Genomic DNA, 24,763 nt, shown 5'->3' with positions numbered 1-24,763 from the left:
CAGGTGCATGTGAGTGTGGTCCGACGCGTGATGTCGCTGCTAGCTACTAGCTCGACAATTGAACGCACAAATCAAGCCGATATCTCATTCTGGTGCAAATTTTACGGGCGTCCTCAAACAAATATGCTGCTTTCCTGCTGTTTAGGAACATTTCATCACGGCGTTATTATGGCAGGATGGAAGTTATCTTTAGTCTGTGAACTGCTTCACAACAGAAATGTACAGGCCGGATGTTACTGCTCGTACCCACGACACCGATGGCTTTGAAGTTCGTTACCTCATCGGTTTGTAAGAGAATTAGATGAAGTTACGAGCTCGGTTTGATGAGAAGTTGTCAAAGTAAATTCTCGATGGAAGTTTCCGTGTAAATACGATAAAGTTTGATGTCGGAGAGATCTTGAGATATTTTAATCATTGAGGAGTTCCAGCTCGGTGCGGTTTCCGTCTCCGTTAATATTTTAATTCAGTTTGGCCACATGCAGCGGAACTCGAGTCGTGGTGTGCCGCAGTGTTCGCCTCGGTAATGAATGTGGCATCTCGGGGCGCGTTGTAATGTGTACAAGCAAGCTATAGACGCGGCGACCGCGGACCGGAGGCGCGTGCAGAGCGCGGCGGCTGCGGTGCCGCGGGTGCGATAGCGGGGACAAGTCGACGTCGTAAAGAAATATGATCTTGTATCAGTGTAGGGACGTAAACGCGCAGTTATTGAGGTCGTAATAAAGATACTGACCGCCCCCCTCCCCCCCCGCGCCGCGCCGCGCCGCGACCCTCGCTCGCCCATCGTTCGCATAAAATAAACGACATCTTACTGTAAGTAGATAAAATCGCGCTAACTCGCAGTGGCTCGGCGCCTGTTCACTTGATGCGCGGATATTTTACGATCGTTACGAGTTCGATCCCAGATTTAATGTCGAAGGGACAGAGCTTCTATTGCTTACGTCGCTTTATCTCGTCTCCGACATCAACACCAACTTTTACAGACTGTTCAGTATTTTTTGTGTTGTCGTAGCATCTTGGCTCCACATATATGTACATAAGTAGCTACATATATCCATGGCTCTGCGACGTCGTGTGTGTTCCTTACTCAAGACTTCGCAGGTACAGCAGCGGTAAGCGGTAGATCTGTACTGCATCCCCGGTAGCGATCGTTCAATCGTTCAAACATATACTTTGACAGTATGAAAGTTGTTGAAGGCGGAAATTGCTGTGGAATGACTCTGTCTTTGCCAACGCGATCTAATGTAAATATAAATATAAATTCACCCGTTAACAAGTGAGGTATGATCGTAAAAGTTTGTGAGATCAGTTTTTGCAACCACGAAAATAATAATCTGAATAAGTATGAGTGAAGACTATGCGCGGTTGCTGTACACTGCACGTTGTTCGTTAACAAAATGAGTAAACATTCTTTAATGGAATCCGAGGTGGCAGCGCGCCACGCAGCGCCATACAGTTGTTTCAAAATTCAAAATTCAAATTCAAAAGTTTGTTCAAATCATTCAAAAGTTTGTTCAAATCATTCATAATTCACAACAGTTTTATTTTGTTGATGAACGAGATTATATGAATCCCAAAAACCAAATATATCACGTTTGTTTTTCTACATACATCACTTCACATACAGGTATTTACGAGTAGTTTAATAAAACATACAATACTATAAACAGTATTTGTACGTTTCACTAACTTAGCTGTGACCTAACAGATAAATGGCGGGTGTAGTCTATTCGTTGGGATTATGTTACGGTTCGACTCTAGTAGAGTTACCAATTTTACAAATTAAACGTTAACCTAATATGTTTTCTTAAAGTAAATCCACGCCGACGGACGGTATCGGACCACACAGCCAGTTATCCGATACAAATGCGACTACGGCCACACGCCTCGCGTTTGAAGGTAAGCAGCGAGCTCCATTTACTTCATCACGTCGGATGTGGTATGAGGCTCTTCCATCAAAATGCACCAATAAAAACATTGAAGTATTTAATTGTGGAGAACAGCGTGTTTTACTTGTTCAACATTGAGGTTCGGTACGACCCACTTCGTTGTTTCCGACTGGTACTCAAAGGGCCGAAGACGCAATAGAAGATTCCAACAAACAAAACGGGACGATGATCTGAGACTTTATTTTATGTTATTTTTATTGCTTATATGGGTTGGCGAGCTCACAGCCCACCTGGTGTTAAGTGGTTACTGGAGCCCATAGACATTTACAACGTGAATGCGCCACCCACCTTATAGATATAAGTTCTAAGGTCTCAGTATAGTTACAACGGTTGTCCCACCCTTCAATCCGAAACGCATTACTGCTTCACGGCAGAAATAGGCGGGGTGGACTCACGACTGGACATCATTGGAGTAGGACAGCGCGATGTAGAATGCAGCGGAAAACGCTAAAAAAGTCTTATGTGACCAGACACGCTCAACGGAGCTACAGATACTTTATAACGAAACAATGAACCTGAACGAACGCATCTACTAAGCATATTTAACTGTGCAGCTCAGAAGAGAAGGCTTCTATCTAGGAAGGTACTATCATTATTATGCGGAACGTACTGCGTAAGTATCATGCAGAGATTGAGTTATGTTTTGCTCTCAAACGAATCAACTCTCCCAGTTAACGATTACAATAAGACACAATTTTCCTAGGAGGTAAATAAATGTACATCTACGCCGAAGAAACTGCGTAGCGGCTACGGCGTAGAGCTCCGTAGACTAATAGTATTCCGGAGGCTTTTAGGAGATGAATGCGATCGGATTGATGGGTGCGTCACCGGTAATGGCCGATCGCGGCCGAATGGATTGCCGTTTTGTTTATTGAGTACCGAGCTCCAAGCGCCTCTGACACGCGGAACTCGGATTTTATTTCCATAGACATTAGGCATGCTTTCGTCTGCAACCGATGACTAACGGAAAGTGCTTACGGCTTAATAGAATTTAGGTGGAAATAGGCTCGTGTCGGTATGCCGGAGGCAATATGAATGCATCTCACTATTGTGTAGAGGATACTATAGTATGGATTGTACAATTTTGTAGACAATATTGGAAAAACCGTCTCGCACTCTGCACTGCTCACTGCTTTGACTGAAGCGGGGTCTTCGAGCTCCAACGCCGTGAACGTGAACGAATTAGAAAAGGGGTAAACATTTTTTTAATATCTTACTGGAGTTTTCTGTATATCCCTGGATATTGAGACATCGAATCAATTTCGAGTGTAGTACAGAATCAATTGGAACATCGTGGTACAATTCTTTTTTTCCAAAACCTCTATAGTAAAATACAAAGCGTAATAGTGTTTAACAAGATGGCTATGAGCCAAAATTGAAGCATACGATACTGTAACCAAGTTAATCGATGTCCAAGACGGACTCATATAAGGCAAATAGTTGATTTTATTACTAATGTACTTTGTACTCTGTGGTGGAAGTTTTTATCTCCGGAACTTGAACCTGCGAGCTGGAGCTGAGGGGTGGCGGTATGCGGGAGAGAGGACGTTGTCTATACCTCGGTCGTGAAATAGAAACTTCATGAAAATATATGGTATACGCTAATTTTATATTCATGCTTCCGCTCCTGCAATCATCCCTTACACCCCGATGGGATAGAAATCAGAATGTCAAAATAAAATTAGTGAATAGGTTGTACCGGGGTGGTGAGGGGTGCGGGGCCTGTCCGCGCGGGAGACGACACGGAGAGACTAGGCGCGCTCGTCGCTTCACCTGGGAACAAGAACAATATTACTACTACATTAATTGTTACTGTATGTTCTAGTAGACGGGAGCAGTACACACCATTTCTGTTGCGATGCAATCAATAATGCTAGTTTAAGGGGTATGATAATATAACAATATGTCGTCTAAAACTATATAGCATCATGAAGACAGAGGTTGAAGTCACAATTACATTGGAAGAGTAGAACCGTGACATTGAAACAGCAGTGAGTGGTGGGCGCGACGGCCGCGAGGACGAGGATCACGTAAAGTCCGATAACTGACACTTAAGGCATAAGCTGAACTTTTACACTCATAAATAAACGGTACAACATTTCATTCCAAATAATTGGTTCTCTAGTTGAGATCGTGGCGACTCATTATTGTGAGTCCTGATTGAAAATAAACTAATTTCAATATAACTACGATGGGAATAAGCGTGCTCTGAGCTCCTCTGTACGTCTAGGCCTAGGTGATAATACTGTGATAGCTGCTGTGAATATAAGATCTATAGCGACGACAACATGACAAAACTCTGAAAGATCCCATCACTGACTTATTCAAAAGGCAATAAGAGGCGTAGGACTCTCCAAAACGCGGGAGACAGTAAAATCCGAATCGGTATAATTGCTCAAATTGTTGGAGTTGGACAAGTGTTGGAGTCGACAAGAGCTTAATTACCGCGCGCCATAGACCAATTATACATATGAAGATATTATGTACGCTAAGAGCTACCATGCTCTTAATGCACAGTACCGATGATAATGATAGCAAGAATGTCCAAATGCACGGAAGTTTCCGCCAGCTACCATAAGATCTGTACATTAAACGAGACTGGATACAAATGTTAAGGAGTTTAAGAGATTAAGGACTTCATTTTGCCAGAGACTATTTTTCTATTAGATGTGATGGGATGTGCGCTTGTACTTTTAGTCCTGTTGATCTATATTCTATTGCAATGTGGTGGATCAAATACAATAATATTAGCGAGAGCAGCTCTCGTCTGGAGACACCGTGTCTCATCAGGTGATGCCATACGCAATGATCTATCTCTATCCGTGACATTTTCACTTGTGTAGACTTGTGTAGAAGGTGGATCTTTGGCGGAAGTATTCCTTTGAATTCGCCATGCCATTAATATACTACAAACAGCATTAAGTTGTATTCTTTGTGTTTTGCATTGGTCATGCTGTAATGAACATTTATAGGCTTGGATTATCTTTGTAAAGCATTGACGCGGTTCTGGGTGTACTGAGATGCAACAGTACAACAGGCAGCAGTACGTATGTGCCTCCGTACGTATCTTCTACATACTTTACAGAGGAATATTAGTGTTTCATCCCCTTTGGGCACGCTGGGCATGCGACGACATAGCTCTCAAAGTTAGCAGGCTGAAGTGGCAATGGGCCGATCACATCTGTCGAGCTAGCGACGCCAGGTGGGGGTGGAAAGTCCTCGCATAGAGGCCACGGATGGGCACCAGGAGCGTGGGGCGTCCTCCAACCAGGTGAACTGACGACTTAGTGCGCACGGCGGGAAGTCGTTGGATACGGAAGGCGGAGGACCGCATTATGTGAAAGGCATTGGGGAAGGCCTATGTCCAGCAGTGGGCAGATAAAGGTTGATGATGATGATGATCCCCTTTGGGAATAGATTATAAGAATATGTACACATTGGGCGTTTAGAACCACAGTTCTAAACGCCCAATTCGAATGAAAACCTACGTTTGTCCTTGAATAGTTGTAGTTGTTCATTAATTTTAGTAAAGTTGAGTTATATTAGCGATGGCGGCAGAACCGATTCCATCCCTGTCCGAAGCAATAACGGTAACCGGTCGAACAGTTAGCGATTACATCTTGCGAGTCACGGTCCCAATACGAGCGATTGGCTAAATGCCGGGGCGACTGTAGTTTTTCCAATTTCCCTGGGAGCGCCAAATTGGGCGGTCGCGGCTCCGTAACGAGGTTTATATTGATAAGGGACACGAGCCCGGCTCGTGATTAATCCGGACGATATACCACACCCCCGCCCCCGCCCCCGCCTCACCTAGTCACACCTCGTCTCGCCTTGTCTCAACGACTGTACGTAATTTTTTATTTGGAGTTAAATTCGTTAAGCGAACGATTTTTGCAATCAAGATATATTTAACTGTAGCTTTATGGAATATATCCCGTTTTGTTTGCTGGTCCGAAATATTAAGAACTGGTTATAACTAGACCAGGATAAACGTGTGATTTTTTTATTTATATGTAGAGCTAGTCTAATAATCGAAAAATAATCATCATTACTATACCCCTCTATGTGTTCTCATATAATTTTGTTCATAGCACTAAAGTTGTCGTCAACAAGTCATTAAATAAAAAAAGAAATTCGCTTTACAAACAGAGGAGACAGCAGTACTAGTGTTTAAATGTTTTGTCCAATGATATGTTGATAAATCAATCTAAAATAAGATAGTTTGAAGTTTTCGGTACACTCAAATGTAAAAGATATATTAATAAAAATACAATCATTAGAAGTTCCCAACAAATTGTGAAAGGAAGCTCGAGAGGGATTTGTTTGATTAATTAAATCAATTCTCACAAGTGAAGGAGGGCGGCCTTTTTGAGCGGAACGCATTAATCTTGTTAGGATAAAGGTGACTCTAAATTCTGTCGGACCATTTTTCATGGATTTTCTAATTTCCTAGCGTCCAAGCGGTCGCGGGGATTTTTTGTTCATAACCGGAGCGGTGTTGTTCGAGAGGATCGCGTTTGTGGGACCGGCACTGCATCACCCCGGACTCCGGCCACATAAATAACCGCCTGGAGTACAGAGATCGACCGCCCCGCAGAGATTTATCTCGGGAAAAAACCTGATTAATTGCTACATTCAAAGACGGAGGCGTAAGTCAGGACACAAGAAATAATGAATAGCAGAGTGCGGCTCCGCATAACGCGGCGTGGTGCCCCTATATTGTCACATTAGAGCGGCTAGATGATGACGGTGGGCGCGTCCAATTGCTGTTGTCGGATATCACAAAACGCCGTGTTCTCTCCGTTACTTCGATACACGAAAGGCTTATTTTTAGCCTTCAAAACCAAGTCTCCAGGCTCCAGTTATTACCGAGTACGCGGTAACTTCGTCTGACGCGTTGAATTAACAACACTACGCCATCTAAATATATTTGAAAACCAAGATCCATCTGTAAGCATGACTGCCTATTGTCGTAGTAGTACTGTGAGCACTATTGGCGTACGTAAGCCGGTCTCTGCCCCACGTCTTCCCTTGCTGAACCAATTCCAGCACATGCGATACGGCACGTTTAGTCCAAATTATTTACACTGCATTTTGAACGCACCTTTTACTAACTAATTTATAGACAATAAGTTTACAATGAATAATACGAATATTAGTTTTATTACTGAGGCCTTTAAATCCCAATGCGTTGTTACAAGTATAGACGCGTGTAATTAGTGGGTAGTGGCGTCGCGGTGAGCGCGCCGGCCGCGGCTTGTTTTCAATTGCGAGTGTCGTCGCCTGAATATTCAGATGCTGCATCAATATTCATGAATACGCCTGGCTCCTCTTCTCTTTGGCCCGCACCGCGGCACGGCTTCAAACATATTCACCGGAGATGTATGTCGTTTGATTGTATCGAGTGGGAGCGCCGAGCGCGGTCTCGTGGTTCAGGGTTGTCGTGTTCATACGACTAGCAGTATCACGCGGTCACACTACCTTACATTTAGAATTTGAGCCGCGCCGTAAATTAGTTTAGTTTTAAGTCATCCTGAATATGCGGGTGGTCTCACATAGACATATTTTCGGTAACCGGAGCGATATCACCTAAGATTGGCCGTTCAAACATGCAAACTTTTATGTAATATTTCAGCCGTGCTGTGGACTGTACACAACCTTGCGGATCAAATTGACTGGCAAATGGCCATTATTGTAAATACCAAATTTATAAAATCGTGTTGTAATACGCGCTGAAACTTGAACAGGGGGCTCTATGGAATAAATACAATTTTAATATGAAAATGCGACTTTTCCGAAACACTTTCAAATGCAATGTCCTTTTTTGAATTTTCAATTGACGTTGGATACGTAATTAACGTAATTATACCTATAATAATTAATGTAATCATCCAAAGTTTTGATCACATGACCATTTTTGCAACCACGTACTCTCACTTCTTTTTTCTTTGTTGAGATTACTTTAACTCTCTTGTCTGTGCGGTTATCACTAACGCCCAACAATATAATAATTAGCCTCCACCCACAATGTTGCCGTGGTATTCAGTATTATAGCTACCAGTCACCGTAGGCCCCATAGGGCCGCAGTAGTGGGCTGCTTGGTAAGCGTGTTATAAACGTACACTTTTTTAAAATTTTACGTATATACTGGATTCGTAATACATAAAATGCGTTCTCAGTGAGTACCTATGAGACAATAAAATCAAGCTCTATGCTCAATTTAAAGTATCCATTCGCCTATTCCGTCAGATATTTGGTGATGAGTGAGTGGTGTTTCTCCTACACTCACAGACAGGGAAGACTGCGGGCTTCGTAAAGTGTAATCTAATAAAATTGTTTGCCGGTAATCGCTTCCACTCTGGTGGTCGGCCTCCCTTGCTGTGCATTCCCTTTATAAATTTCCACGCCAGATTACACTTCGTTAAGAATTTGGAAATTAAATGCGCAATAGCTAATTTCGTTGGTTGTGTTATCGCGCTAATAGTTAGTTCTGTTCAAGTCGAGACGTTGGATGGGGACCGGCTCACTTCTTGCAGATCTTATCGACCTTTTAAAAAGGTACACGCTCATCAATTAATTTATTATCCAATTATGTTCCTTATAAAGGGAGTATATAAAGTCGTGTGAGCTGGTGAAAGGTAATGACGTAATAGTCGAGGAGTGAAGAGCGCCTAGAGGGTAGTGGAAGGCGTCCCCCGACCAGGTGACCGCTCCGAGCTCGCTAAATGTAAATAGGGAGCATTAACGGAGTCGAGATATTAAAATATTTCCGCGGGGTGGTTTAATAGCGTCGGGTCGGACGCCGCATAAATCCGCCTGTATCACATAATGTGAGGGTTTTTATTGAAGCGAGAACCGCATTCATTAGGGCTCGAATTATGGGGACTCGGCGGGCGTTCGCGCCCTCGTTGATACTGGATGTAGCAGCGCTACCTATGTACACAGGACACTGGATTGGACGAACATACCGCTCTCTGCAGCTCCTGCGCTTTGGTACCGGATGCAAAGTGAGCGATAGTTGCGGTAGTCAGTGCGGTGCAGTGCCCCAGGACCCCAAGTGGCACGCTCGTGTGTCCTCAAATATATTGTGATTCCTCCCTTTGTATAAAGTAATTCTTTTTTGAAATATCATAATTCATTCTATTTGTAGAGATACATAAAAGACAGATACATGTTCGAAATTTCAACTATTGATATGTAGTGCCAATAATCATCAAGTAGATTTTGATCATTATTATCATCATCATCATCATTACCCAGAGACATCCACTGCTGGACATATGCTTCCTCGACGTTCGCCATAATGACCGATCCTGTGTAGCCTGCAACCAGCGGATTCCCTCGACCTTTACCAGGTCGTCGGTCCACCTCGCGGGAGGCTTATCCACGCTGCGCTTCCCAGTCCGCGGTTGCCACTTGAGAACTTTTCGGCCCCAGCAGCCACTTGTAATATGAGCAATGTGCTCTGCCCACTGCCATTTTAATCTTCCAATCCTCCGGGCTATGTCAGCTACTTTGGTTCTTCTGCGAATCTCCTTATTGCTGATACGGTTTCGCAGAGAAACTCCGAACATAAGCCTCTCTCTATTGCTCTTTGAATCTTTTATTTTTTTTATTGCCTATTTTTATTGCTTAGATGGGTGGATGAGCTCACAGCCCACCTGGTGTTATGTGGTTACTGGATCCCATAGACATCTACAACGTAAATGCGCCACCCACCTTGAGATATAAGTTCCAAGGTTTCAAAAGTATAGTTACAACGGCTGCCCCACCCTTCAAACCGAAACGCATTACTGCTTCACGGCAGAAATAGGCAGGGTGGTAGTATCTACCTGCGCGGACTCACAAGAGGTCCTACCACCAGAGTAAGTCTTTTCGTAAGACTCTGATGTCATCATTGGCAGCACACACTGCTCATAGACTTCCGTCTTGAGAAACTGCGATATTTGAAATGAGAAGATTTTGCTCAAGGTAATGTAATGAAGGAAGGTTCACTAATTAATGTCACAAGTGTTTAGTTTATCAATATATTCTTAATCAGAAATTGTAAATTTATTGAAATCACGCGGCTGGTAGTCGGACCGCAATAGTTTTAAGAAGAAGAAAAAAGAAAGTTTTAGGAAGAAGATCTAGAAAACAAACAACAATGCGCCAGCAGTTTTGTTTGTAGATGGACGAAAAATACGCTTGTATAATACGGTAGGGACACAATCGTCCAGCTCTCAATATATTCCACTTTTGATACCTCACTAAACATAAAGTATAATTTTATTATACTGTGTGTGAGTGGTTGGGCATGATTGTGGCCGCAGGGTAGGTACCACCGCTCTATTTCTGCAGCAAAGTCGTGGCAGGGTAGGTTAGGACTTGGTCAGTCGAGTGCTTGCCGACTCATTTACGCCAAGAAAACAATTTTTAACGGGAAAAGTCCGGAAAACCGTTTTGAGGTCATCACGTAATATCTATAAAGTAATATTACCAACATTTAATTACTGTCGGTTGTAAATATGTAAAAAATGCGTTATTTATAATCTATTACGCGTTTTGTCCGGACATTGTGAAGCGGCCGCGGGTTGAGTCCGCCCTCGAACTTATGACACGCAATAATTTCGTCGAGTAAGTGTAATAATACGGGTCCGCAGCCCGCCAGGCATTAAGCTGATTTACACGGCCTTTTAATTGTGAAAAGGTTCGTTCATACTCGAAAAATTTTCACACTTTCGCCTACCTACTACTGCCCATCCCTTTCTTGGCATGTGTTTTTAAGATTACTTTATTTATAACTCGTCATAAAACTCATGTCGTGAGAGTACAGAACTACTCTTTCAGGTGAATGCAGTAGAGAAGACAAGGCAGGAAGAGAAGGGAACGCACTGTAGATAAATGCAATGATCTGGGGGGGGGGGGGTAGTAGGGATGAACTCTGCTCCAGAGCATGACGGGAGAAAATTAAATAATTCTTCGGAGTGCTCATGAGTTCCCATGGAACATACAAAGTATGAAGAAAACCGATGTTATCGTGGACTAAAGGATAAAACGTGTCTTATGACGTACTTATAATGAGTGATGCGACTACGCGGGTGTTTAAATTCCGTAGGCGGGCACAAGGTATTTGTTAGGACTTATTATGTATTTAACAGGTATTTACCTACGAATTTCATGAAGAAGGATTGACATTGTGCAATAAAATACAAACTCGCAAAATTTATAAACTTACTTAATTACTGTTATATGTATAACTACATATTACTGGTATAGTCGACCCGCACGAATGGGTACCGATAGGTATACTATATATTTTACTGTGAAGCAGTAATGCGCTCCGATGTAGGGCGGGACAACTGTTCGGACTCGCCTTGTCACGTCAATGGGCTTGAGTGACCACTGAACACTCGGTGGGCTGTGAACTTGTTGACTTATGTACTACAGTAAAAATAAACAGCTAAAAATTCCACCATCAACTGGAGGATCAATACTAACTGGAGGCCTACAACTTTCTCAATTCTGAATTTGTTATTGATGTTGACTGAATATAATGATTTGAAGTCGTTGTGGTCTCAAGGATTGGAAGGAATCACGTCGTGTAATAGAAATCAGACTCGCAAAAAATCCAATTATGTGTAATTATTTGTGTTCGGACATCTTGTGAGCCCTCGCAGGTAAGTACCACCATACTGCCTATTTTTGTCGTGAATAGGTAATGTATGAACGAAGGCTGAGACGACCGGTGAGCTGTAAAACTGAGACTTAGAACTGATATCTCAGATTGGTGGCGACATTTACGTTGTTGATGAATACGGACTCCGGTAACCACTTAGCACCAGCTCCTCTACACGTCTAAGCTATAAAAAAGTACCCTAGTAGTTGTTCTTATAAGTTTTATCAAACTGCACCCAGTGTCCATCCGATGGGTCTGTCTGGAGCTCGACGATTACAACCGCCTTTGCCGTAGTCGGGTAACTAAATGTTAGGATCTTTACGTTATTTAAAAATGAAAAATTGGGTGCTCTTTGTCTGTCGATGTCGGTAATTAGCCGCTGCCGAGGTAAAATGCAGCTTTGACAATAATTACAGAGGGCGAACGCAAGCGGTTCCGACTCGACGCGACGCGGCGTAATCTCTGACTGTACCGCGGACATTTGCTATTCTACTATCTACTGTATGTAGAAGGAAATTAATTAATTAAATAAAATATATATTATTTAATATAGTTTTTAATTGATCGATGAATATTGTATTTGGAATGTTATTTCATGAACTGTTGAATGTCAAAGTTAAGTTTATTTAAACGTCTCCTCTTGTTTCTTCCCTTAGGAATTCTTAAAATTGACGGAAAATTTTTGAGAGTAAAACAAATAAAAAAGCGCTACTAAAGTTATTTTAGGAAAATATTAAGATCGTTCCCGTTTTGGAAGCGGAGGGATGAGGGTATGTCAGGCAATAAGAATATTAAACTTTGAATCCTCCTGTAATATATATCTTCAGTCCAAGCTGCAGTTGTCCCCGTGATCGTTTCGAGGTGTGTTTGGGGAGGCTCGAGCTGCGACAACTACTTTTAAACTTATTCTACTAACAACTTGGTCCCGCGATGCGATTCCCCTTTATCCGCAACTTATTTATCCCACTAAAGTTGTTTTACAAAAGATTTATATAGGTACTCTAGCATGTCGCCAACGAGTATCATCCTGATATCCGGTTGGCCGTGTATCGCGTTCCGATCTGGCGGGCGGGTCTGGTCCAGAGGGGTATCCCGGGACGCCAGCGGTATCGCCTGGGCGGCCTAAATGCCCGATGTACCGAGACAGCTGACGTTTCAGAGCATCCGTTTTATCTCGAGGGCTCCGTCAGTCAGGCGCCTTTCTGGTCGCGCGTCTGGCTGCAGTATTGACTTCCTTAACCCGTCCGGGTTCTGACCTCGGGGGAATCAGAAATCAGGTAGGGCCCTACATACCATCCTTGCACCCACACACACGGTCGCGGTCCACTAACAATATCTGCGGATCGTCCAGTCTCACACACCCCGCGCTTTCCCTAGACGCGTGGACCTCGCAGAAGGTTTCTCAAACCGGGTCAGAAACAAAAAATTTGGTTCTAGTGCTTTTTTATATTTTTTACCACTAAGTAACGTGTGTTTTTAGTTGGACGAATAGGGAAAGGTAGATAGTTGTTGTAGCAATCTACATAAGAATACGGCGGCATTTTATAGTACATAAATAAAAAATAAAGTAATTCAAGATTTGAAAACCTCACTTTTTCCTTAATAATAGGTTTATTTTGCTTAAGAATTAATAAATTAAAGTTTCTCATTCAATGGCTCAAAGTCAGGATCACCGGAGAATAGAACCACCCAATACAAGAATAAACAAAATTGAGTCAAAATTGACATCGAATGAGTACTTACAATAATTATTGGGTATCAGATCTGGTTCAGCGTCGTCCAATTCTGGTTGTTTAAGAGTGAGGTGCTGGGTGACGAGCGGCGCGGGCAGCGGCTTGGCTAGACGCGGCCGCCGCCTCCGTCGCAGCGACACGGCACACGCCCCCGCCAACAGCGCGAATATCGCACCCGCTCCCGCTCCCGCTGCGCCCAACATGCTGCTCATGCCTAGTGACGCTTCCGTTGCTGTCAAAATATACGAAAAAACTTAAAACAACATTTAAAAACTATTACGTATACATATAACATAAATTTTGTTCAATGAATCAATCTGACGCTCGTATAGTGTTCAGTATAATCATGTAATGAGACCGTTTCGGAGAGCGATCCGGTTCAATACCAGCGCGACTCGTCACTTCCGGTTCCCGGAACATAATTACATCTAGCTCATCGGTCATTTTTCGTTCCAGTGTTATTGCGAATATAGGTCATATTAGTGAAGTTTAAAATTTGATGTTAGTTCTCTTCTTGTATTTTTTGTGTTCTTTTTATTATAATGTAGATACTTGAAGTAAAGTACTTTGTGAAGGTTTTTATATTATGTATTGTTGGGGTGCGTAACGTCTGGACCGTAGCGTGAAATCAATACGGAAAAGCGATGGACGTTCAGGAAAGCGTCTAAGTACAAGGGTGTTTCAGGATGTGTATGATTTAATCTACTTTTTGTACACTTATTACAAAATCTAGATAATTCGATTTAAAAAATACGAGATTGTAAATTCTTCTTAAATGTCGCAGGGACCGGTCAGAAGATTTTGAAAGCTGGCATCAAATAGCTCCTCGTAGTTCGTATGCAGCCTATGTTGTCCACGTCACGAAGCTTGCCAACACCGAATCGATCGCAATAACAATAAACAGGAGTCGAAGACAAGTAAGGAATGTCGGCAATGACAATAAGTCATCTGTAGTCCCGGCAGTTAGTGGAGCCTAATTACGGCGGACCTCATTAATAACTGGGAGCCTTCGCTCGGCGCGCGAACAACTTCTGTCTTTTATTGGCCGTTATGTTCCTTCTGAACGGTCATAGCTTCGTGTGGACGCACTGCACTGCATTCTACTATATTCAATTTAGTTACACGAGCCGTGGTGTGGTGTGGGCCCGAACCAGTTTCGACTACTTATCGCTTTATGTTCAAAGAGTAGAGTGGTCCCTATTTTCGAAGGCAAGCTTTTATTATTGCCTGTGTATACAGGTGGTGACACGCTTGACCCAATGTTGAGCGACCAGCGTCGCACAGCCAAGCCGCGGCCTAACGCTAAGGACTTGAGTATTGTTACAAAACGTCACAGGATTCAGTGCGAGTAATCAGATGTTTGTATATGGGTGCTCGGACTTCGTGACGATTGATTGATATTAAGTCAATGGAACAAAACATAGGGCGCAGTAACGTCTAAAAATGATAAATCTTGCACATACAAGTTACAAATCGTTATGAAGGTAATTTAAAGCAGCCATAACTCCGACGTTGTAATACTCGTATATGTAGATAGCGCGTAGTTCCTACAATCTGTTCGTGTACAAGTAAAGTTTGCGTGGCAATTAGCGCCGCGGGGTGTGGAGCGAGCGACGCCGAGGCCGCAAGCTATAGCTCGGCTCAAGCCACCGCTCATGTCGAATCCCTAATCTTGTCGCTCCAGCCTCCCTCACTCCCTTGTTACTCAACTTGCCAACTATTTATGATTAAAGCATATTAGTAGCGCCCTCAAGAGACTCGCTTTCATTTATTTATACCGTCGACAGCGCACAGAACTGGGAACAGTTCACGTCGCGACGGAAACTTAATGTCTTCGTCGCTACGTTTATTTGTTATTAGGCTTTTGTTTACTTATTAACAACACCCGTACATATGTATATATGTTTACAACACTTCTTTAAATGGCAGATGAACTCACAGCTCACCTGTAATCAATGACTGTCGGAGTCCACGTGTATCCTGTAATCCAGTACACTTACATATATGACAAGTTCGTGGCAGCTTGAGACATGGGGTCAGCCTCAATTGTCTCAATAGCAGCGTAGACAGACAGAAGCGGAGTCGATCCATGCGGCGCACAATTCGCTCTGATATCAGTTATTATGCAGATTTATAAATTTGGTGGGACGGTTTATGGATTATTCGTGCAGAATTTGAACCCTGGCATAGTCGGATCAATCGAGTGCTTCAGGCATTTTACTGATTACGTTTCTTTGGCGCATAAAATTAAATAATACGCAGGAGTAGGCACCATCGCTCTATCTATATCTTCGCCTAGCAATCATATATGATTTTAAACTAATTCAAAGCTCATAACGGGCTTTAGTGATTGTGTTACTCCGGCAGAACCCGGAGCTGTGGCCTCTCGATCACGCACAGCACCGCTGGATCAGCGTAGTCGTGATGTCTTATTCAAGAAACTAAGTACCTGACCTTGATATACAATACTTGAAAACAAAAAAAATTGTGATACAATTCTCCAAAAATAGGGATTGTGTAAGTTCCATTAGTGGGAAATGCTGTTGACTTCCTCCAAGGGGAATAGTCGGTCTCGGTTGGCACTTAGCCACCTACTACTTACTACTAGCCGTAGCCCTTACCACTTAGCCGAGACTTCGATATATCCAGAAGAATGTAAATTTTTTATAAAGAATGAAGTGGATTTTTATTATATTATATTGACGAGATTCGCCACCCACCTCAGTATCATGACATCATATTTTAAACAATCAGAGAATACGAAGAATACCTAACAATACAATGCAATGATTGGGACTATAAACGTGAAACGTGGTTGTTTTTATTACAATTTAGATTAGAAATTATTTGAGATGATTCTATTTTAGAGTATTGTTTTATGATTTAAGGGTTGTTGGTGGCCCGAAGGCCTTTCCAGTTTCACCAGGACAGGTGGGCGACCAAAGGCTCAGCCAGGAGGGGTGGGATTTGCTAACAGCTGCCCGAGCGCCTCCGAAGGAGACCTAACAACCTGACTCCCAGGTACTTTATCTTCCTGGCCCAGGGTATAAGTTGGCCAAAGAGGTTGATCGGGGGTGTTTTAAAATCATCATAAGCGGACGAGCACGCGAGCCCTCCGAAAGAAAGCGTTCACAATTGTTGTCCACCAGCAAACCGACAGTAATGTCAATTTAATATTAATTGTAATCTTTACGTAAAGTAATAAAATAAAACCCCTTCACGACGGAATAAGGTAGTATGGCCACACAGCCGGTCGGGGGCTCACAGCACAACACACAACCGATGCGCAATGAATTTTGCCGGGCTTATAATGAGAATTATCAGCATAAACGGTAGGCAGCGGCTTGGCTCTGCCCCTGGTATTGCTGAAGTCCATGGGGGACGGTAACCACTCATCATCAGGTGGGCTATAGGATTGTCTGTCTACAAGGGCAACAAATAAATGAAAACTAATTATTATTATGAAGAACAGAACTTTTTCACGTGCAGGAGTGCTAACAGTCTCTCAGGTAAGCAGGGTCGATAGCTATTTAAACTATCCTGCCCATCGAGCCATACCGCATGGTAGCTTTTTGGCAGATATAGAAATGACATGTGTGACAATGTACCTAACGATATTTTCAACTTTTGTGATCGAGTTGTTAATTAACGTTAGGTAGGTACCAAATGTTATGATGTTCATATATGACCCTCGGTTTGGGTGAACTTAATGTAAATATTAATGTTTCCCTCGTCCCCGCCGACGCCCGTACGGGACGTATGCTCCCGTTAATGTAATAATTCGTGACTCAATTTCACAGCAATAGATAGAATGCTGAAAAGTACGTATACATTGAACCCATGTCGTTAAATAAAATAATAATTGGATTAGAATTTAAAATGCAAATGAAAATGTAGTTTTGTCATATCGAATTCGGTGCAGCGTTCTGTTGGCTCATAAAACTAGTAATGAATAGGTCGGCAGCTCGGCACTAGTCGGCGCTCGGCGGGGCGACGATCGCAGGTGTCGACAGTGGCCCCGCCCGCCCCCCGCGACCGCCCCCCCCCGCGCACATATATCACGCCGGCCTCCGATACGCAAAAACGACCAAATGAATAATCATTATTCATCGCAGTTTATCAGTGATTTATGAGCGTGTTATTATATTTTTCCGGTCGTCGCAATTAATCCGTTGCTGAAAATATTGAACGTGATTCCGACTCGATGAGTTGTAGCTGTGGATTCATTGGCGCCAATTGGCGGGTGGGTCGTCGCAAGTCATGACGTCATAGCTCAGCTGAACTTGTACTGATTTGTACTGATTTCCTCGCATTGAGATGTTTGCGTCGCGCGGAGTGATGCCTGTTGACGTATACCTCGCCGCTGCGACTATGAACAAGAATGACACACGTCGCGATCTGGTTACGAGCTTTGAGGCATTTGTGTTCCGGACGTGTATGCGATCAAAAAAATCGCGGCGGGTTCGCAACTTTTGTTACGTAACAAGAGGGCAAAACCACAAAAAACGATCAACTCTAATGAAAGCTACGTTTTGCTAACATTGGAACTTTGCATCGTAACTTTACGTGAATTACTACTATAAAGCGAGTACATAGTGCTAGTGGCGGGACAGACTCCCATTATCTTAATACACCTTTCCAGTCACGAAAAAATATGAATATTTCATATCCAGAGAGAGTAGAGCTAGTATTTGAAGCGCGCGTTTGGCGACAGCAGCGGTGTCTCAGAGAGCGAGGGTCGTAAAGTCGACTGGCGCGCGTGGCTCTGTGCTTACTGCGAGCTTTTTAACGTTCTCGATAGCGTCAAAGTTAATTCAATATTGTATGCAGCTGGAAAAGCGCCCCTAGCGGCAAATGTAGGCAAACGTTCCAACTCCGTACAAATTTGAATTAAATTTTACGCTATCGAGAACGTTAAAAACCTGCACCAAGTACACAGGTGACTTTTTTTTTTTTTTTATTGCCCTTGTAGGCAGACGAGCATACGGCCCACCTGATGGTGAGTGGTTACCGTCGCCCATGGACTTCAGCAATGCCAGGGGCAGAGCCAAGCCGCTGCCTACCGCTTAATACTCTCCACAAGCCTCGTTTGAAGAAGGACATGTCATAGCGCTCACGCGAGGCCGGACTTGTGCTTTATAAAGCAAAAGCCTTTGTCCAGGCGTGAAGTACCGCTTCGCTCTGTTGAGGACTCCCAGCATTTTGGACGCCAACTTGGCTTTGCCTTCCAAATGACTCCGAAACTGGACATCGCTCGAAATGTCGACCCCAAGTATCCCAATACTCTCGGAAGGTTGCAGGGATACTCCTTGGAATTGCGGCGCCATGACAAAGGGGTCCTTCTTCGCAGTGAACGCGCAAACTTGTGTCTTTATCGGGTTGAATTGAACCAAGTTCAATTCACCCCATTCGGAGACTCGCCCCAGAGAGTTCTCCACTTCAGACACAAGTTTTGATCGTCTCTCTTGCACCGCGCTCCGAGAGAGACTCTGATGGCCGATATATCGCGCATCCCCCGTGCTGTCATCCGCATAGCAATGCATGCCATCAATAGACAGCATGTCATTGATATACAGGATGAAAAGCGTGGGGGAGAGCACCGAACCTTGTGGAACGCCAGCGTTAATGGTCATGGTATCAGAACAGTCACCGTCTACAACGACCGTGATGCTCCGCCCATCCAAAAAGCTAGCGATCCACTTGCAGAGACCCTCGGGGATTCCGTAAGATGGTAGCTTCGATAGAAGTGCCCTATGCCAGACCCTGTCGAAGGCCTTCGCGATATCAAGGCTCACAGCAAGAGCCTCGCCCTTGCCCTCCAAGGCTTCAGCCCACCTGTGAGTAAGGTATACAAGAAGATCGCCAGCTGAGCGACCGTGACGGAAACCGTACTGTCGGTCACTGATCAGCTGGCGATCCTCAAGATACTTCAGGAGTTGTGTATTTATTATTCGCTCCATCACCTTGGAAAGCAAGGAAGTTATCGCGATAGGCCTATAGCTCGACGGGTCCGACCGGTCACCCTTCTTGGGGATAGGGTGGACGTGGGCGGTCTTCCATGAAGACGGAACCCTGTTAGCGCAATAAGAGAGGCGATACAAACGCGTTAGCGCAGGTGTCAGCTCAGGGGCGCACGTTTTCAGAACCACTGCGGGGATGCCGTCTGGCCCACTCGACTTATGGACGTCCAGGAGTCGGAGCTCCCGCCTAACTGCACACTGTGTGAAGCAGATATCCGGCAGGGAGCTATCACACTGGGGGATGTTCGGTGAAGTGGCACCCCCGTCGTCCACAGTCGAGTTCGAGGCGAAGAGTTTGACCAGAAGGTCAGCCTTCTCTGTCGCGCTGTGGGCCAGAGTGTCATCGGACTTGCGCAGTGGTGGGAGACTAGACTTCTCCGGATAACCCCATTTGAATACACGAGTGCAGGGTCTTCGCAATATGTACACCTCAACGAGCTACGTACGATTCTTTATTGTTTGAATTTTGAATACATTTAGTGCATTTTTAAAGACATGAATAAAATGTATTGCTTCTTATATGTATACGGTATGCGGTGATCGATTTGAAGTATTTTTCAACCTATTGACCGGTGTCAAACCATTTTAACCCATAGGTATATGCATATAGTTATTACTGTTTAAAGTAAGGTGACAACATTTTTTACTGAAAACGGTTCCGAACACAAGCGCATAGTACCTAGCTGACGGCGTCGGCACGACTCGAACCTGAACTGGAGTCAGCTCGCAACGTTTACATCAATTAACCTCGTTTTTTAACCATAAAAAGAACATTACAAGTTTAACGAGGAGGAGGAGGTCGCCTGTAAATATAATATTAAAATAGCAGATCTACGGCGGCCGGTGAGTCGCGCTGTACACTTGCATTCATCGGAGTTTATTGCGCGCTCGCCCCGCCGCCCCGCCGGCCATGCTCCGCCTTGTAGCGAGACGTCCCGCCTCGGCTCCGGAACGATTTCGTCACTTTAATGTAATTGTAAAAGCTATTTCCAAAGAGGGTCTTGTCGTGTTTCTGTGCAGACGTCGCGTCGCGGCGCCGGGACGGTCTCGGCCGCTACAATTGCAATTCGCTTGTAAGGATCTCAAAGCGAATCTCTTTAATTTTACGCCCCGTGTTCCTAATCTCGGAATCTCAATTGATGTTGCGACGAACAAGGCCACCTAGTCTATGGGATTTTATTTTCTCTCGAATCAATTTGGTTGCTTCGTTTGACATGAAATAAAAATTATTCATTTTGTCTTGTGTAATTTTCATTTACACAGTACTACTACAACTATTATACTATATTGACTTGTAACGCATGTTAATGAATAAACGGATAAGTGTAATGATATTCATTCGTTCAACTTCAACTTCAGACATCGTCTACCACCAGCGTGGCTCTGAGATTCGTGTCTATGGAACGACAGCAATAAATAAATCTGAATCTGAATATGCGAGTCAGCTGCCGCGGAGTCGCAGGCGGGACACCACAACACGCGGCTGCGATAGATATGTAAAACCGAAATCTTTGTTCGAATAATTCTCGTTGCAATCTATCGCGCCCGTCGCCACGTCGCCACGCCGCCACGCCGCCCGTCGCTATTTACTAGTTTTGATTGAGCTAGCACACGACAGATTTATTGCTGGCTTTATTTCAAAACGTATTGTTCGTACGCTCGAAGCCTCCGCATACATTTATTTCCAGAGCAAAGCCTGTCAGTATCACAAACATATAAAATTGTGATTTGTTGATTCGTAAATAAAACAATTAAAATGCGTGGACGACGCTATAAAGATTTTATTTAAAGCAGATTTATATGAACAAAAACTAAATGTGTACAGTAGATTCATAGCAGGTAGATTTGAAATTCATAGTTGGGTAGTTGAGTAATAGAAATGGTTACTTTGCGAACGGTCTCAGGGCAATGCTCGTCTGCAAAGGTTCACAGAATACGGAACCGATATTTCGTTTAAATAAAAGCAGATCGTAATGTCCACGACCGCGACTGTTACGAGTTCTAGCGCTTTGGTCTGCGGCGGCGGCGGCGGCGGCGGCGGCGGCGGCGGCGGCGGCGGCGGGCGGCTCGTCGCTCTAAGCTATGAATATTTAGGGCGGCCGCTACAGTGTGAGTGAGGGAAGCACATAAATTGTAGCACCAGGGTCATTTTATGTTAATATCCGCAGCGGGATGTGACCATTTCACATCACATTTATTTAGTTAATAAGCCGGGTGTAGCTGAATGTAATGAATGTTTTACTTTGGATGAAACGGTTTCAGGATATTATATGTATTATGGAACTAGCGAAACCGGTGACGTTCCGTGGTAAATATCAGTCGATAATATCCACCGTCGGTCGATCTGTTCTAAGGTGACGCTTCGTCATGCATCCCCCAAAAAGCAAAATGATAAATATTAGATAGCAGTTCTTCAGTAAAAAAATAATAAATAAACAGCTTCGACAATCCAATATTCTCAAGGACGTACCGTGTCTCCTGGGTAGAGCGGCCGACCTGAGTCACGAACTCATCACCCGGTGGAAATAACCAGAGAACGACACTAGATAGGTTTTCGAGTTTGTGGCTCTGGCGGTCTTAGTTAACTGGTAACGCTGCCGTGGAGTAGTCACGCTCTTCGGGTAGAGAGGCCCGGCCCACCTTTGCAGCAATGGTGTTAAACAACTGAGAGTTGAGAGAGTCGGTAGGTAGCGGCTTGGCTCTGCCCCTGGCATTGCTGAAGTCCATGGGCGACGGTAACCACTCACCATCAGGTGGGCCGTATGCTCGTCTGCCTACAAGGGCAATAAAAAAAAAAGTTCGGCACAAGGTGGATGACATGTCTCAGTATTAACATTGTGATGTTTATTTGCTTCAGTAAGTAAAGCCAGCCAAGTAATGCCCGATGGACCGAGAACTCATCGAACTCATCCATACATGTATCAAACAAACTAGAAGTGAAGCGTATATTTAAAAACCACGAGGGTTCCGTAGAATAGTATGTGCAGAGGCGACGGTCGCACCACGGTGAGAGTGAGGTAGCGAGAGGCGAGTACACCGGTCCGCCTCCACATTAATGTGCTCCTAGCGAGCCACATATTTAAGTTTGAACAGTGTTTCTAAGAAACAGCAGCAAAATTAGTCTTCGTTCAAGATTAAAATACACAAAAGTCAAATTAATATTTAAATGGCTATTTAGTTACTCCAGTTTCTCTTCTCTCTCAATAATGTCTTTATGTCGATTTCCTTTCGAGTAAACTAAGTTATTCGAAGCGAGTCTAGGCCTGCTACGACTAAACTAATTAAGAAAGCTGTTTTGAGCTTTATTACAGAACCTTCCTATAGTTGTGATATTTCAAATAACAGTACAAGTCTGAATTTTAGCTTATGCTTGCAGATCTTAAACGCAGGGCCAGAGAAAGTTGCACGATCGTAATGTGTTTGAAAATTGTTGATTGAAGGTTTATTAGGCTCGCCTTAAGATTTTGTTCAATAGATTCGTGACTATCTATTTATTTTTCTGCACACAGACGGCCACTGCTGGACATAGGCCTCCCTCAAGGCTCGCCACAAATACCGGTCGGTATAGTGAAAGATTTTAATATAAAATTAATTACTCATCTCAATTATATTCTAGTATTATAACAGATATGTAGTGATATTTTTAGTGACATTATAATTGGTATTGGTTGTAGTTGATACTTATTTATAAATCAGTTAGTGGCATGATAAAATATGTAATAGCTTAAGGGCAGTTTTGAGTTTGGAGCCTGCCATAGAAGGAAGGAGTAAAAATTTCAGTACGATTTTTATTAACATCCTAAAGTATCAATACACCACCTAGTGGAACCATTTAATGGTAAAACTATCCAGATAGAAACAGTAAAACCAAAGAAATTTTACTGTAACAATTTATAAATTATGAAACACTATTGCTCGACCTAATGTTACTATCACAGTCGCTTCATTAAATTGCTTCTGAAGATAATGTTCAAATGAATAGCATTGTTTGCACCTGAAGTAATATTAATATTTGCCCTTCGATTTAATAAAAGTATGTCTCTATTATTTTTTGTAAGACAGTAGCTTACAGAGGCCGTTGAGCTTTTACCGGTGAGGGTCATCGGTGGAGATCGTACCCTACAAGACGTTGTTACAATTTGAGCCTAGGCCCTTGAGACTAGGGCTGCAGCGATTGTACGGACAATTGGATCAAATAAATACATAATATGTTTGACGTATGATCACTATGAACTGCCCATGAAGGCAGGCAACTTGCAAGTACAATACTGGCCACGCACTACTGCAGTATCAATTTGTCGAAATGTGTTAAAGGATACATATACGTATTATATATCCATGTAAGAGGAATATGTTACCGGTTGTTTACTTTTGGCAGATGAACATATTTAAATAAAAAGACAGCGTGCATTATCTTGTGGGATCCCAAAAGAGAATAACACCGAAATATACGAAGGCTAAGTTAAAAATGTATTTTCCTAAAACCACACCAGGATGGAAACACAAACAAACAAATCTGTCTGTGCAACAATCGGCCCCAACTACATTTAAAGTTAGTTAGCAGCCCTGGCAGCGGTGACCCGGCCGGGGCACAAGAGTGGCTCTCGATTAATCTGCCCGCTGGAGGCGAGCTGCGTTTAATTAAAACCGGATTACCGTGGACCTCCCGTTCCCAGCATTCGGCCAGTCGAAGAACTCTTAAGGTATAGGTTCACAAGCCAAATGTTGTAGGGACATTGAAGAGACGTGTTGGTGACGATTGGTAACATTGAACCGGTATTCGATGAGATTCGGATAGCGATTTATGCATAAAGAAGTCAAACCGACTCGTGAATAGAGTTGCCAATGATCGTTGGGTCGCCGAAATTGATCCAGATATTTATTTGTAATAAAGATTGCGGGAACAACGATGTAAAGTGCTTTACTCCTACAATACGAAGTAAAGCCTCGTAAAGAGTCGGAGTCACGGGCCTCGCTCGCTCTGACCGGCAAATCTACGAAGCGCTTTAGTCGCCACTTTTCTTTCTTATATTTTTCGAGATGGGGCTAATGTTTTCCCAGGGCTAATAATTCGCGGAGGATAAAGGCTCTGGCGCCACTTAGAACGCCCTCGTGCGTCCCTTCCCCCGGGTCCCCACTTTAACCCTCCAAATTGAGTTTCGCCGAGTGATTTAGAACAAAAACTAGTTACGGACAAGTGTAGCTCGTATGTTTCGATGGTCTTCTAATGATGGCCCCGCTTAATGCCTTCCACGATTATCCGTTTCAGCTTATGATGACGCTAATTAATCTTCCTTAGCATATGTGAGCTTTGTTATTACATCAGAAACTTCAACTCGGATTTTGAATAATAATTATGCTCGAATTGTTATTTCTGTTGCGATATGAAAAAATAAAGGTTTTATG

At 43.5% G+C, this 24,763-nt stretch overlaps 1 protein-coding gene across 1 annotated transcript in view; it reads right to left on the bottom strand.

The window, feature by feature from the left end:
• The window catches only part of LOC101741569 (nephrin), a 396,854-nt gene that overhangs the window by 3,653 nt on the left and 368,438 nt on the right, over nt 1-24,763 (bottom strand). The window contains exons 15-16 of the mRNA XM_038010776.2: nt 13,348-13,569; nt 3,646-3,719 (exon numbers count right to left, since the gene is read on the bottom strand). Coding sequence (XP_037866704.1) covers nt 3,646-3,719; nt 13,348-13,569 — 296 coding nt within the window. The remainder of the gene's footprint in view (nt 1-3,645; nt 3,720-13,347; nt 13,570-24,763) is intronic.

This window comes from Bombyx mori, chromosome 4, assembly GCF_030269925.1.
Source record: "Bombyx mori chromosome 4, ASM3026992v2".
Lineage (NCBI taxonomy): Eukaryota > Metazoa > Arthropoda > Insecta > Lepidoptera > Bombycidae > Bombyx > Bombyx mori.
Note: the sequence above shows the minus strand (reverse complement) of the source record. Positions and strands in the feature narration are given on the sequence as shown.